Here is a 13,403-nt window from a genome sequence, read left to right as displayed (position 1 = left end):
AAAAATCAAAAAAAAAAATCTAATTAATCCGCCCGACCCGACCCGCGCGCGGATAAAATCTTATTTTTTTTAATTTCATCCGCCCGATCCGCGGATAATCCGCGGACTCCGCGGTTGTGCCCGCAAACCGCGCATCTCTATTGTATGACTATTTTTGGTGATTTAACCCCCAATTCCAACCCTCTGAGTGCCAAACAGGGAGGTAAAGGGTCCCATTTTTACAGTCTTTGGTATGACAGTTAACATGTCTCGTACCTACTACTAAGTTATATGACTTTGAGCTGTTGGCCTGTTAAATTGGCTAAAATAGTGAGCATGCTATAATGCTAACCTTAACATGCTAACAATTAGAATGCGACAAGTACCAAGTTATAAGACTGAGAAGAGTATGCACGTAAAATCAGCTAAAAATGTTAAAATACCAATGTTAGCATGGGTCATGTACCAAGTCGTATGACTAGGAAGCGTACACATGTAAAATTCGCCAAACATTTTTCAGCATGCTAACAGTAAGCAGGTATCAAGTACCAGGTTGTATGACTCTTAGGTGTTTGGCTGCAAAATTGGCTACAAAAGTTTCCATGCTCATGTTAATATGCTAGAATGCTAATGTTAGCATGCTAAAACTTAACATGTGTCAGGTACCAAGTTATATGACTTTGAGCTGTTCGGCTGCAAAACTGGCTCAAATAGTTAGCATGCTAGAATGCTAATGTTAGCATGCTAATAGTTAGAATGCGACAAGTACCAAGTCATATGACTGGGAAGCGTATACATGTGAAAGCAGCTAAAAAAGTTACCATACTAATGTTAGCTTGCTAACATGCTAACGTTAGCATGTGTCAAGTACCAGGTTGTATGACTAGGAAGAGTACGCATGTAAAACTAGCTAAAAAAAAAATACCATGCTAACAGTTAACATGTGTCAAGTACCAACTTATATGACTTTGAGCTGTTCGGCAGTAAAATCAGCTAAACAAGTTACCATGCTAATGTTAGTATGCTAAAATGCTAATGTTAGCATGCTAACAGTTAACATGTGTCAGTAATCAAGTTATATAACTGAGATTTTCAGCTATAAAATGGGCTAATGAGCAACATTAAAATACAGTAGCTTAGTAGGTCTAAGTATTTATTTAAAACAAGGCAGAGGTTTTATTTAACAAGTACCGGTATATTTGTATACATACTGGGTGTATATATGTGTATATATATATATATATATGTGTGTATATATATATATATATATATATATATATATATATATATATATATATATATATATATATATATACAAACCCTGTTTCCATATGAGTTGGGAAATTGTGTTAGATGTAAATATAAACGGAATACAATGATTTGCAAATCATTTTCAACCCATATTCAGTTGAATATGCTACAAAGACAACATAATTGATGCTCAAACTCATAAACCTTTTTTTTTTTTTGCAAATAATAATTAACTTTAAATTCCATGGCTGCAACACGTGCCAAAGTAGTTGGGAAAGGGCATGGTCACCACTGTGTTACATGGCCTTTCCTTTTAACAACACTCAGTAAACGTTTGGGAACTGAGGAGACACATTTTTTAAGCTTCTCAGGTGGAATTCTTTCCCATTCTTGCTTGATGTACAGCTTAAGTTGTTCAACAGTCCGGGGGTCTCCGTTGTGGTATTTTAGGCTTCATAATGCGCCACACATTTTCAATGGGGGACAGATCTGGACTAAAGGCAGGCCAGTCTAGTACCCGCACTCTTTTACTATGAAGCCACGTTGATGTAACACGTGGCTTGGCATTGTCTTGCTGAAATAAGCAGGGGCGTCCATGGTAACGTTGCTTGGATGGCAACATATGTTACTCCAAAACCTGTATGTACCTTTCAGCATTAATGGCGCCTTCACAGATGTGTAAGTTACCCATGCCTTGGGCACTAATACATGGAATCTACTTTTATACCCAATCATGGCACCCACCTGTTCCCAATTAGCCTGCACACCTGTGGGATGTTCCAAATAAGTGTTTGATTAGCATTCCTCAACTTTATCAGTATTTGTTGCCACCTTTCCCAACTTGTTTGTCACATGTTGCTGGAATCAAATTCTAAAGTTAATGATTATTTGCAAAAAAAAAAAAAGTTTATCAGTTTGAACATCAAACATGTTGTCTTTGTAGCATATTCAACTGAATATGGGTTGAAAATGATTTGCAAATCATTGTATTCCGTTTATATTTACATCTAACACAATTTCCCAACTCATATGGAAACGGGGTTTGTATATATATATATATATATATATATATATATATATATCAAACTAATGTTTTTTGGGAAAAATGTTATAGGTATTTAACAAAGTTACAAATATTATATTAAATGCATATGGATTTGCTTCTTTCTTGGAGACAAAAATATTTGTTGGTGTATTATTGGGGTGTCCAAGGTGCGGCCTGGGGGCCATTTGTGCCCCGCAGCTCGAGTTTTGTTGGCCCGCAATATGTTGTCTAAAAAAAAAAAAAGAAAAGAAAAGAAAAAAAGCACAAAAAGACGTAATGTAACAAGAAAAAAGCTAAACATTTTAGACAAATTTTTAAAAGTCTAAGTATGTTTACGTTTTTTTTTTAAATGCTAAAAATCGACAATATATATCACACCTTAGCGCCAGCTTTGTGTTATAGGTGACAAATTGTATTATTACTAGTATCAAAATTTCAGCTATATTTCTCATAACATTACGTCTTTTGGCGCTTTTTTTCTTACATTTCTACGGTTGTTTTTTTCTCCACAATATGTTGCGGGGCCAACAAAACCCAACCTGCTTTCCACAAATGGCCCCATGGCCGCACTTGGGACACCCCGGAAATAACTAATAATAGTACACTTTGTCATCTAAGTTCACACTATATGTTGTCTTTAAAACGTTTCAATTTTTTTTAACAAAATGTTAAAATATCAACATGGCCCTGTAAAAAAAAGTTTGGACATCCTGGTGTATTACCTTTATTCTGATGACTTGCATTAATTGAAGTCATACAGGATTTACAGTATTATAAACGGCTCTGGGTGCAATGCTGCGAGAGCACCCTCTAGTGGGGGAAAACCGCTAGCAGGAAATTATACATTACGTAAAATGTAACAGAAAATACATCTACATAACACACTCTAATACAAAGCTATTGTATTCATTAACCAGGTGCTGATGGACAATAAAAAGCTTGGCTTTACGCCTTAGCATTAACTTTATTGCCGTTTTTGAACACCTTAGTCGATACATTGGCGTTTTCACTGTGGGTATACTTTGCAGCAGCTGCGACCGATATACGACAGTTTGCTGTCATTTCAGATTAAAATAAAAGTAGCAGAACACTTATGAGCCAATATTAAAACACGGAGAATATTTGTAAGGTAATTTAGAAAAAATATATAATTTTATAAACAACTATTTTGGATCATCTGTGTGATTTGCTTCATATTTATTTACTTTTGGCATCGCTCACTCTTGAGTATGTATTTTGCAATAACATGAAATGTCCACATGGTGGCAGTAACATTTTTATTTCCCAAGAGAAAGCCATAAATATGTCGGACTAAACATCTTATATTGTTGATTGAATCGGAGAAATAAAAGATGAGCGCACGCAAGAGTATGCGTGTTGTCGATTTTTTTTTTTTTTACAACGAAAGCATTGCGTCCGTCGTTATAAAGGTCGTATTAGCTTTGTGAGATTGTGCTTGTTGTCCACACTTCTTCGAGGCCCGTCTGACGGGTCGGTCCTGCTCTACAATTTAGACATCGGAGCTTGTTTAGCAAACAGATTCGTGTGTTAAACGTGACATTATGAAAATTAACATGCAGTTGACAGAAGGCAGACCGTGATTTTTTGCATATATGCTTTCTAGAAAAAAAATGTTTCCACTGAGGGCTACATACAGAAAGAAATATGCTTGATTCTATGTTTATACTAATCCCCGGGGGCAATAAAAAAAACAAGCTGTAGGCTGCAAATGTATCTGCAGCCTGAATACTTGGATTGCGTTGAAGTTGACGTTCTATAAACGACCCTGGAAAACCATCACTGCATTTGCAAACCATCACTGCATTTGCAAAATATCTGATGCAATATTTGGAGATTTGTTTTAGCTGTGCCATGCAGTTCATTGCAAATAACTGTATTGATTTATAAAATGTCTGTACTGCGTCCATTGAGAGCATCACTTGCCACACCCTTAATAACCAATATTGACAGTGTCGTCTCTTCTGCGCATGTGCGCAAGAGTGCTGACGGGGTTGCTTCAGTATGTCTCGTTTGCGGTACGCACAGTAACCGGCAGCGGTAGTGTGACTCATTTTGGGTGTCTGTTCGTAATATATCCATTAAAAAAATGACCAGGCCCCTTCTCTCTTCTGAAAATTCGGAGCGAACCGGCTTTTAGTGCAGCGCGACTCTCTGAAAACTGCACCAAGCTACCGAGAAGCGGAGGAGAAAAAAACGAAAGTTGGGTGCTTTAGTTTCAATGTAAAATATGTAAAGAAAAATAAGTAAGGGTTGATAAACGCAAATCTTACTGTTGGATTTTTAATGAAGATTTTTTTAAATTGAAAAACTTAATACAACGAATGATACTTTGTTGTAATGAATACAAAACGCTTTCTTCAGAATAGAAAAGCTTTACTTTGAAGTTCACAGGCGGAAGTCTGCTTAAGAACACATCACAGGCCAGAAGCGGCTAGGGAGCTAACAGGGAGTCCGCTGCTGCCATCTCAACATGGAGTAGCAAAAGCCCCTCGTCCACTGCCCGAGAAGCGGACCCCACGGAGAGGATTACACGCTTTCCAGTCATCCGCCGAGAGCTTCGCAAATGATAAAACGGCGGATGCTTTTGTAGGTGGAAAAGGGACTGTTTTATTTGAAAGATGGCGAACGACTCCCCAGCTAAAAGTCTGGTAGACATCGACTTGGCTTCACTGCGGGTGAGTGCTTCCCACCCTGAGATTTCTGTGTTTTTAACGGTTTTGTCGCGCGTGTATGTTGCGGCTCGACAAAACACACATTGCACGGTGAGCTTAATGTAAATAGGCCACGAATGCCACTCGTTTTCTGGGACAAAGTGCTGGGAATGACCGCTGAGTCGTCGCGAGGTGTTGCCGCTGTCTGCCTTTTCCTTTGTTCACATGCATTTTGGAAGGCAGCACAGGCTTGGAGCAGCGCGCAACAGCTGGCTCACACCACGCAATCATCCCTCATCGCACTCCCGTCTCACTAACGTCCCCCCTCCGTTCTTGTCTCCTCCAGGACCCGGCCGGGATATTTGAATTGGTGGAGGTGGTTGGAAATGGCACCTACGGACAAGTCTACAAGGTTGGTTGGAGACGCAGTGCATGCTCTGTCCTGCAGGAGGACCCCATCATCATCATCATCATCATCACTTGTTTTCATTTTCCGCCCCTGGACCATCCGCGAGAACAAAACAACTTCCCGATTTGCAAAGGGATGTCTTGCAGATGTTGCCGTCACATAAATCATGACGTCACTTTCGTCTATGACCCAGTTGTCTGACCCCCTGAATTGTTGCAGTGAGTTGGAAGGGTGAATCAGTCGGTGTGTCTTACGTCACCTGTCTTACGTCACCTGCCTGTTTTGAAAAGTAGATGAGTCGGCAAGGATGAGAACGTTTTCCCGCATGCAGCGACTCATGGCAGTCGGTCTTTTCAGTCATATCCTGGTTGCATAAGGCAGTGTTTTGTGCCGCGGCACACTAGTGTGCCGTGGGATACAGTCTAGTGTGCCGTGGGAGATTATCTAATTTCACCTATTTGGGTTAAACATTTTTTTTTGCAAACCAGTAATTATAGTCTGCAAATGATGTGTTGTTGTTGAGTGTCGGTGCTGTCTAGAGTTCGGCAGAGTAACCATGTAATACTCTTCCATATCAGTAGGTGGCAGCAGGTAGCTAATTGCTTTGTAGATGTTGGAAGCAGCGCGAGGCAGCGTGCAGGTAAAAAGGCGTCTAATGCTTAAAGGGGAACATTATCACAATTTCAGAAGGGTTAAAACCATTAAAAATCAGTTCCCAGTGGCTTATTTTATTTTTCGAAGTTTTTTTCCAAATTTAACCCATCACGCAATATCCCTAAAAAAAGCTTCAAAGTGCCTGATTTTAACCATCGTTATATACACCCGTCCATTTTCCTGTGACGTCACATAGTGATGCCAACACAAACAAACATGGCGCATAGAACAGCAAGCTATAGCGACATTAGCTCGGATTCAGACTCGGATTTCAGCGGCTTAAGCGATTCAACAGATTACGCATGTATTGAAACGGATGGTTGTAGTGTGGAGGCAGGTGGCGAAAACGAAATTGAAGAAGAAACTGAAGCTATTGAGCCATATCGGTTTGAACCGTATGCAAGCGAAACCGACGAAAACGACACGACAGCCAGCGACACGGGAGAAAGCGAGGATGAATTCGGCGATCGCCTTCTAACCAACGATTGGTATGTGTTTGTTTGGCATTAAAGGAAACTAACAACTATGAACTAGGTTTATAGCATATGAAATACATTTGGCAACAACATGCACTTTGAGAGTGCAGACAGCCCAATTTTCATCAATTAATATATTCTGTAGACATACCCTCATGTCAGCAGGCCAGGGAAGCTAGGGTCGATATTCTTCTCTTGATCATCTTCGGTGGCATAAGGGACGGTGTGAGCCAAGACATCCAGGGGGTTTAGCTTGCTCGTCTGCGGGAACAAACTGCCGCCATTGCTTGCCGTGCTACAGAGGTCCTTTGTCCCTGAATTGCTCACACACTCCGGCAGATTCAATGGGGGTCTGGCGGCAGATTTCTTTGACTTTATCATTGGAAATGCATCTGCTTTGAGTGTCGCAGGATATCCACACATTCTTGCCATCTCTGTCGTAGCATAGCTTTCGTCGGTAAATTGTGCGGAACATACGTCCAATTTCTTGCCACTTTCGCATCTTTGGGCCACTGGTGCAACTTGAATCCGTCCCGGTTCGTGTTGTTACACCCTCCGACAACACACCGACGAGGCATGATGTCTCCAAGGTACGGAAAACAGTCAAAAAAACGGAAAATAACAGAGCTGATTTGACTAGTTGTTTGTAATGTGTTTGAGAAAATGGCGGATTGCTTCCCGATGTGACGTCACAATGTGACGTCATCGCTCCGAGAGCGAATAATAGAAAGGCGTTTAATTCGCCAAAATTCACCCATTTAGAGTTCGGAAATCGGTTTAAAAAATATATGGTCTTTTTTTCTGCAACATCAAGGTATATATTGACGCTTACATAGGTCTGGTGATAATGTTCCCCTTTAAACCAAAAATAAACAAAAGGTGAGTGCCCCTAAGAAAAGGCAGTGAAACTTAGGGAAGGCTATGCAGGACGAAACTGGCTACAAAGTAAACAAAAACAGAATGCTGGACGACAGCAAAGACTTACTGTGGAGCAAAGACGGCGTCCATAATGTACATCCGAACATGACGTGACAATCAACAATGTCCACACAAAGAAGGATAAAAACAACTGAAATCTTCTTGATTGCTAAAACAAAGTAGATGCGGGAAATATCGCTCAAAGGAAGACATGAAACTGCTACAGGAAAATACCAAAAAAAGAGAAAAAGGCCACCAAAATAGGAGCGCAAGACAATAACTAAAACACTACACACAGCAAAACAGCAAAAAACTCAAAATAAGTCACGGCGTGATGTGACAGGTCGTGACAGTACACCTACTTTGAGACGAGCTATAGTGATGCATGGTTGGTTATGGTTTAAAGTCCATCCATCCATTTTCTACTGCTTGTCCCTTTCGGGGTCGCTGGAGCCTATCTCAGCTGCATTCGGGCGGTATGGTTTAAAGTCGTATACAACAATTGCGACAACAACTTTTTACTGTCAACTGAGTTTCGTTTTTTAATGATTTCTGCTGGTGGTGTGCCGCCGGATTTTTTCAACGCAAAAAATGTGCCTTGGCTCAAAAAAGGTTGAAAAACACTGGCATAAGGAGTCAACACCCAAACATACTCGGGCGAATTGTACGCCGAACGTAGTTTGCAGTGATACGTACCGTATTTTTCGGAATATAAGTCGCAGTTTTTTTCATAGTTTGGCCCGGGGGTGCAACTTATACTCAGGAGCGACTTATGTGTGAAATTATTAACACATTACCGTAAAATATCAAATAATATTATTTAGCTCATTCACGTAAGAGACTAGACGTATAAGATTTCATGGGATTTAGCGATTAGGAGTGGCAGATTGTTTGGTAACTGTATAGCATAATCTATATGTTATAGTTATTTGAATGACTTACCATAATATGTTCCGTTAACATACCAGGCATGTTCTCAGGTGGTTATTTATGCCTCATATAACGTACACTTATTCAGCCTGTTGTTCACTATTCTTTATTTATTTTAAATTGCCTTTCAAATGTCTATTCTTGGTGTTGGGTTTTATCAAATACATTTCCCCAAAAAATGCGACTTATACTCCAGTGCGACTTATATAGGTTTTTTTTCCTTCTTTGTTATGCATTTTCGGCCGGTGAGACTTATACTCCGGAGCGACTTATACTCCGAAAAATGCGGTACATGCTCAAAGTGGATGTCGACTTAAATCGGGTGTCCAAACTATGCCCGGGCCACGTGCGGCCGGTGAGACGTCACAAATATAAACAGAAGATTGGCCCTGGCGTGTATTTTAGGCCCTGTTTACACTATTTATCCAGGGTAAATCCCACCTAACCTTATTGTCCACACACACACACAATGGTCGTTTAAGAACCCCTCGCCCCCTCCGTCAGCCGGCGCAATGCGACCTAATACGCAAGCGCGGAAAATGCGCATGTCATAGTCACCTCCAGTGTTGCTTTGTGTGCAAGTTCTTAAATTTAACTTATCTGAACAATATCCAGTGTTGTGGTATTTCAATGAACTGGAATCCAGTGTGCTGTGGGGCCCTATTGTAGTGAATCACACCTGAGCCATCATAAATTAATCAAATCTTTATTGGACACGAAAGTAAACACTGTGTGACAATGAACATTTTACAACAATCAATCTAGGGATCTAGATATCTGGTCAGGACACTCCTCACTCTTTTGCCTTCACCTTCATTGTCCATTCGTTGTTGGTGATTTTATATACTCTGGACCTAGACCAGTGGTTCTTAACCTGGGTTCGGTGAGTCAGCCTCAGGGGTTCGGCGGAGCCTCCGCCGCGGAGGTCAAGGCACACCCGACTCATCGTGTAAATAAAAACTTCTCCCTATCGGCGTATTATGGATACCCCCAAACAATGTTCCCTCTAATTTTCCATATGCATGAGCAAACGCAAAAACTCCTTTAGCATTCAGTGGAGCACATATGAGCGACATTAGACGTGCACATGCACTGTGGCCTTACCAGCAGCACACCCGTCACAAACCTGACTAAATAACAAGTTAAATGTTTTATTATAATAATCAAATGCCAGCAGTCATTTCCATGAGATTATTTTCTAATATAAGTATTTTGGCCCACTTACAATGACAATAACACAAAATATTGTTTTTCATGAGCTGTGTACTAGTAATGTATGTCTGGGTGGGGTTCCTGCTTTGGAAATAATTTGTACCCCTTTCAGATATTGCATTTAGTTCCCACTAAAACATTCACATGTTACACAATAAGATGCAAACATGGGGTCATGTGTACATTCCTGTAACTTTGTTTTGTAAATAATATCTTTATTAGTATTTATTTAATATAATATAATTTCATGGTTAGTATTTATAAATTAAGATCAAATTAAGAAAAAAACATTTTATTTTTCACTAAAGAAGGGTTCGGTGCATGCGCATTTGAAACTGGTGGGGTTCGGTACTTCCAACAAGGTTAAGAACCACTGACCTAGACGTTGAGTCCGCGACATACATAGCGGACAATAACTGATACAGTCTGCTTTGCCAGTCCAAATGCATTCGCCGTTTCCCGTAGTCTTCCCTCGACGGTCAGGTAATACAAAGCACACGCTACCTTTTTTATCACATCCACGGAAGCCCGCATTCTCGTTGACTCTCCTTGGACAAATGGACAAAGTTTTTCGGTAAGAAGAATCACAGCTAACCTGGACATTGGAAAGTTCTCTTGCCGTCTGAGAAGTGTTGTATCCCAAATAGCTGCAATCGCATTCTCTTAAGGTATTCATGTGTGATTTCCACAAGCGTCTGTACATGTAGAAGAAGGAGAAACACGGGCATGTCTGGATGACTTGGCTTCATATTTCCAGTGGTTAGCTCTGAGTTATGAAACCGCTTTATTATGAAGCTGGCTGTGGCGCGTTCTTTCTGACGTCACTTCCTGTGTGGGGCGCAGTCTTTCTGGCGTCACTTCCTCTCCGAACTCAGTTTGTAAATGATCAATGAGTCCATACAAAACTAGGAGCCGGTGATTCAAGAAATACAAGGCGCACTTACCCGTGTAAAAATTTGTTCGAGGAGGGGGACCTTAAACCCTGGTTTAGTGTGACTGAAACAGGGCTTAGGCTAAATAATTATTCGTTTAAGGGGTTATCCGGCTTAGTGTAGAAATAGCCTTAGCCCAAATTGATTCCAATGCAAATTAGTTTGAATTGGGAAGGTTTTGCAGCCGTCGCGTGTACGGCAATGGAAGTACTAGCTAACGACCACAAGCTTATTTTGAAGTACCAACAGCACAGCCTCAATAATTATAATCAAACCCAAACAACTTTTCCCACTCATGGTGTAAATTAACTAGAACCAACCAAGTTAAAAGTTAAAGTACCACTGATAGTCACACACACACTAGGTGTGGTGAAATTACCCTCTGCATTTGACCCATCCCCTTGTTCCACCCCCTGGGAGGTGAGGGGAGCAGTGAGCAGCAGCGGTGGCCGCGCTCGGGTATCCTTTCTGTGATTTGACCCCCAATTCCAACTCTTGATGCTGAGTGATTGGTCCCATTTTTATAGTCTTTGGTATGACTCGGCCGGGGTTTGAACTCACGACCTACCAATCTCAGGGCGAACACTCTAACCACAAGACCACTGAGCAAGTCAACGCACGGTCGCACATGACACACATCCTGCTCATTGAACTTTGTGTACATTATGAAACACGTTTATATGATTTAAAATTACCCATATATAAATCCATTAGAGTGTATGATGTGTAATATATGCAAAACACTCTCTCCACATTTCCCCATGTTTGGCGCATTTTAGCTGCTTGATATCTGGGTTCGATCCTGGGCTCGGGATCTTTCTGTGGGGAGTTTGCATGTTCTCCCCGTGCCTGCGTGGGTTCCCTCCGGGTACTCCGGCTTCCTCCCACCTCCAAAGACATGCACCTGGGGATAGGTTGATTGGCAACACTAAATTGGCCCTAGTGTGTGAATGTGAGTGTGAATGTTGTCTGTCTATCTGTGTTGGCCCTGTGATGAGGTGGCGACTTGTCCAGGTTGTACCCCACCTTCCGCCCGAATGCAGCTGAGATAGGCTCCAGCGACCCCGTAAGGGACAAGCGGTAGAAATGGATGGATGGATGGATATTTCTTGATTGATTACAAAACTTAAAGGAAGTCGTCAGAAGTAAACGAGTCCAACGTACATACTCCTTTTAATATTTAATATTTTTATTGTTTATACTTCATATTGCATTGTTGTCGCGGTTTAACGTGGGGCGCGGTTAAAGTTGGATTAGTTAAAATTATGTTGTTTTTCAGTCTGAAATTTTTTTTGTCACCGAACTGACAGAAGTGGCTCGTAGCTGACTGTCTATGTCCATACACAGTACAAAGCCGGTCCCCTGAGTTAATATTTATCAACTATCCATCCATCCATTCATTTTCTACCGCTTGTCCCTTTTGGGGTGGCGGGGGGCGATGGAGCCTATCTCAGCTGCATTTGGCGGAAGGCGGGGTAACTAAACTGTGGCAAATGAATTGTTTCTCACAAGTTTCATAATCACTGGACGACAAAGCTAAACATGTTACACACCGGGTAAGAAAAACAAGCTGGAGCAGATAAAAAGTTAAAATTATGTTGTTTTTCAGTCTGTTATAGCTTGCTTTAATCAGTGCAAACTGAAGTGTTATTTTTGTTACAAAAGTCTCCCCAGCACTACCCGTGACCCCGAAAGGGACAAGCAGTAGAAAATGGATGGATGGATAGATTGTTGTTATGCCACAATCAATGCTGTGCTCTGTGACAAAAATGCGTCATAATGTGTGTATTCGCGTGTCTATGTATATGTGTGTATGTGCGCGTCCATATAACAGCATATTATACGGTTATTCTCGAAAATATGGCTTTATCGCAGTTGGTACTGTATTTTTTTTTTACATGTTTGGCGAACGTCCCTCTTCAATTTGGTATGAAATGAATATGCAGACTTAAAGCATTGCCATCGAGACCGTTCGGTAACATTCAAAGAACATAATATGTAACGTTTTGGGAACCGAAAAAGTGCTTGCTGTTTGCACCAATATGAAACCAAAACGGAGCCCAAATGCACCCTTTAGGTAACATTAATTGCCCAAAAGGCTAATAACGTAATTACATCGTTCTGGGAACCATAAATGGTTAGCACGGTTAGGTGTAAAAACGGCTGTGTAAACGTGATCACAGATCACTCTGTAGTACATACGGTAGTTGTAATAATTAGTATTAAAAAAACTAAGCCTCACCGAGAGATCCAACCAGCTCCTTTACTATTGGGCACTTACGGTCCAGTTTGGCACACATTTGAAACCAATTACCGTAACTTTTTTTTTTATTCCGAATGAATAGTTTTTTGTTTTTTTTTACGTTGTAAGTGATAAACACTTTTTAGTGAAACGAAATGTAAAACTGGATCAATATACATTAATTAAAGATGCATCAATAATACATTTTTAATCGAATCGTAGCTCCTGAATCGTAATCGTAATTGAATAGTGAGGTGCCCAGAGATTCCCACCTCTAATAAGTACACGTACTTCAGAATTGTATAAATATACAAATTGTATATACATTGTTTGTGTATGGGTGTGTATATATCTATGTTGTGTGTGTGTATATATATGTATGTAGGTAAATGTACAGTATATATCTACCGCTGTGTGTGTGTGTGTGTGTGTGTGTGTGTGTGTGTGTGTGTGTGTGTGTGTGTGTGTGTGTGTGTGTGTGTGTGTGTGTGTGTGTGTGTGTGTGTGTGTGTGTGTGTGTGTGTGTGTGTGTGTGTGTGTGTGTGTAAATGTATCACTTGTACATAATAATATGTATGTGTATACGTATAGGGCTAGGCTATATATATACTGTATGTGTGTGTGTGTGTGTGTATATATATATATATATATATATATATATATATTTATTATTATTTTTTTGT

The 13,403-nt window shown here is 40.5% G+C and overlaps 1 protein-coding gene across 10 annotated transcripts in view; it reads left to right on the top strand.

Annotated features, from left to right (window-relative positions):
- The first annotated feature begins 4,278 nt into the window (after nucleotides 1-4,278).
- LOC133622388 (mitogen-activated protein kinase kinase kinase kinase 4-like) overlaps nucleotides 4,279-13,403 on the top strand; it is a 71,349-nt gene continuing 62,224 nt past the window's right edge. For 3 of the 10 annotated variants that reach the window (XM_061985088.2, XM_061985086.2, XM_061985085.2), the window contains exons 1-2: nucleotides 4,282-4,971; nucleotides 5,294-5,359. In XM_061985088.2, the coding sequence (XP_061841072.1) occupies nucleotides 4,915-4,971; nucleotides 5,294-5,359 (123 nt within the window). In that variant the 5' untranslated portion in view covers nucleotides 4,282-4,914. Of the gene's footprint in view, nucleotides 4,972-5,293; nucleotides 5,360-13,403 lie in introns of all 10 variants that reach the window. The other 7 variants (XM_061985083.2, XM_061985082.2, XM_061985092.2 and 4 more) reach the window with 5 other exon arrangements.

The sequence above is a fragment of the Nerophis lumbriciformis genome, linkage group LG23 (genome assembly GCF_033978685.3).
Source record: "Nerophis lumbriciformis linkage group LG23, RoL_Nlum_v2.1, whole genome shotgun sequence".
Classification (NCBI taxonomy): domain Eukaryota; kingdom Metazoa; phylum Chordata; class Actinopteri; order Syngnathiformes; family Syngnathidae; genus Nerophis; species Nerophis lumbriciformis.
Note: the sequence above shows the minus strand (reverse complement) of the source record. Positions and strands in the feature narration are given on the sequence as shown.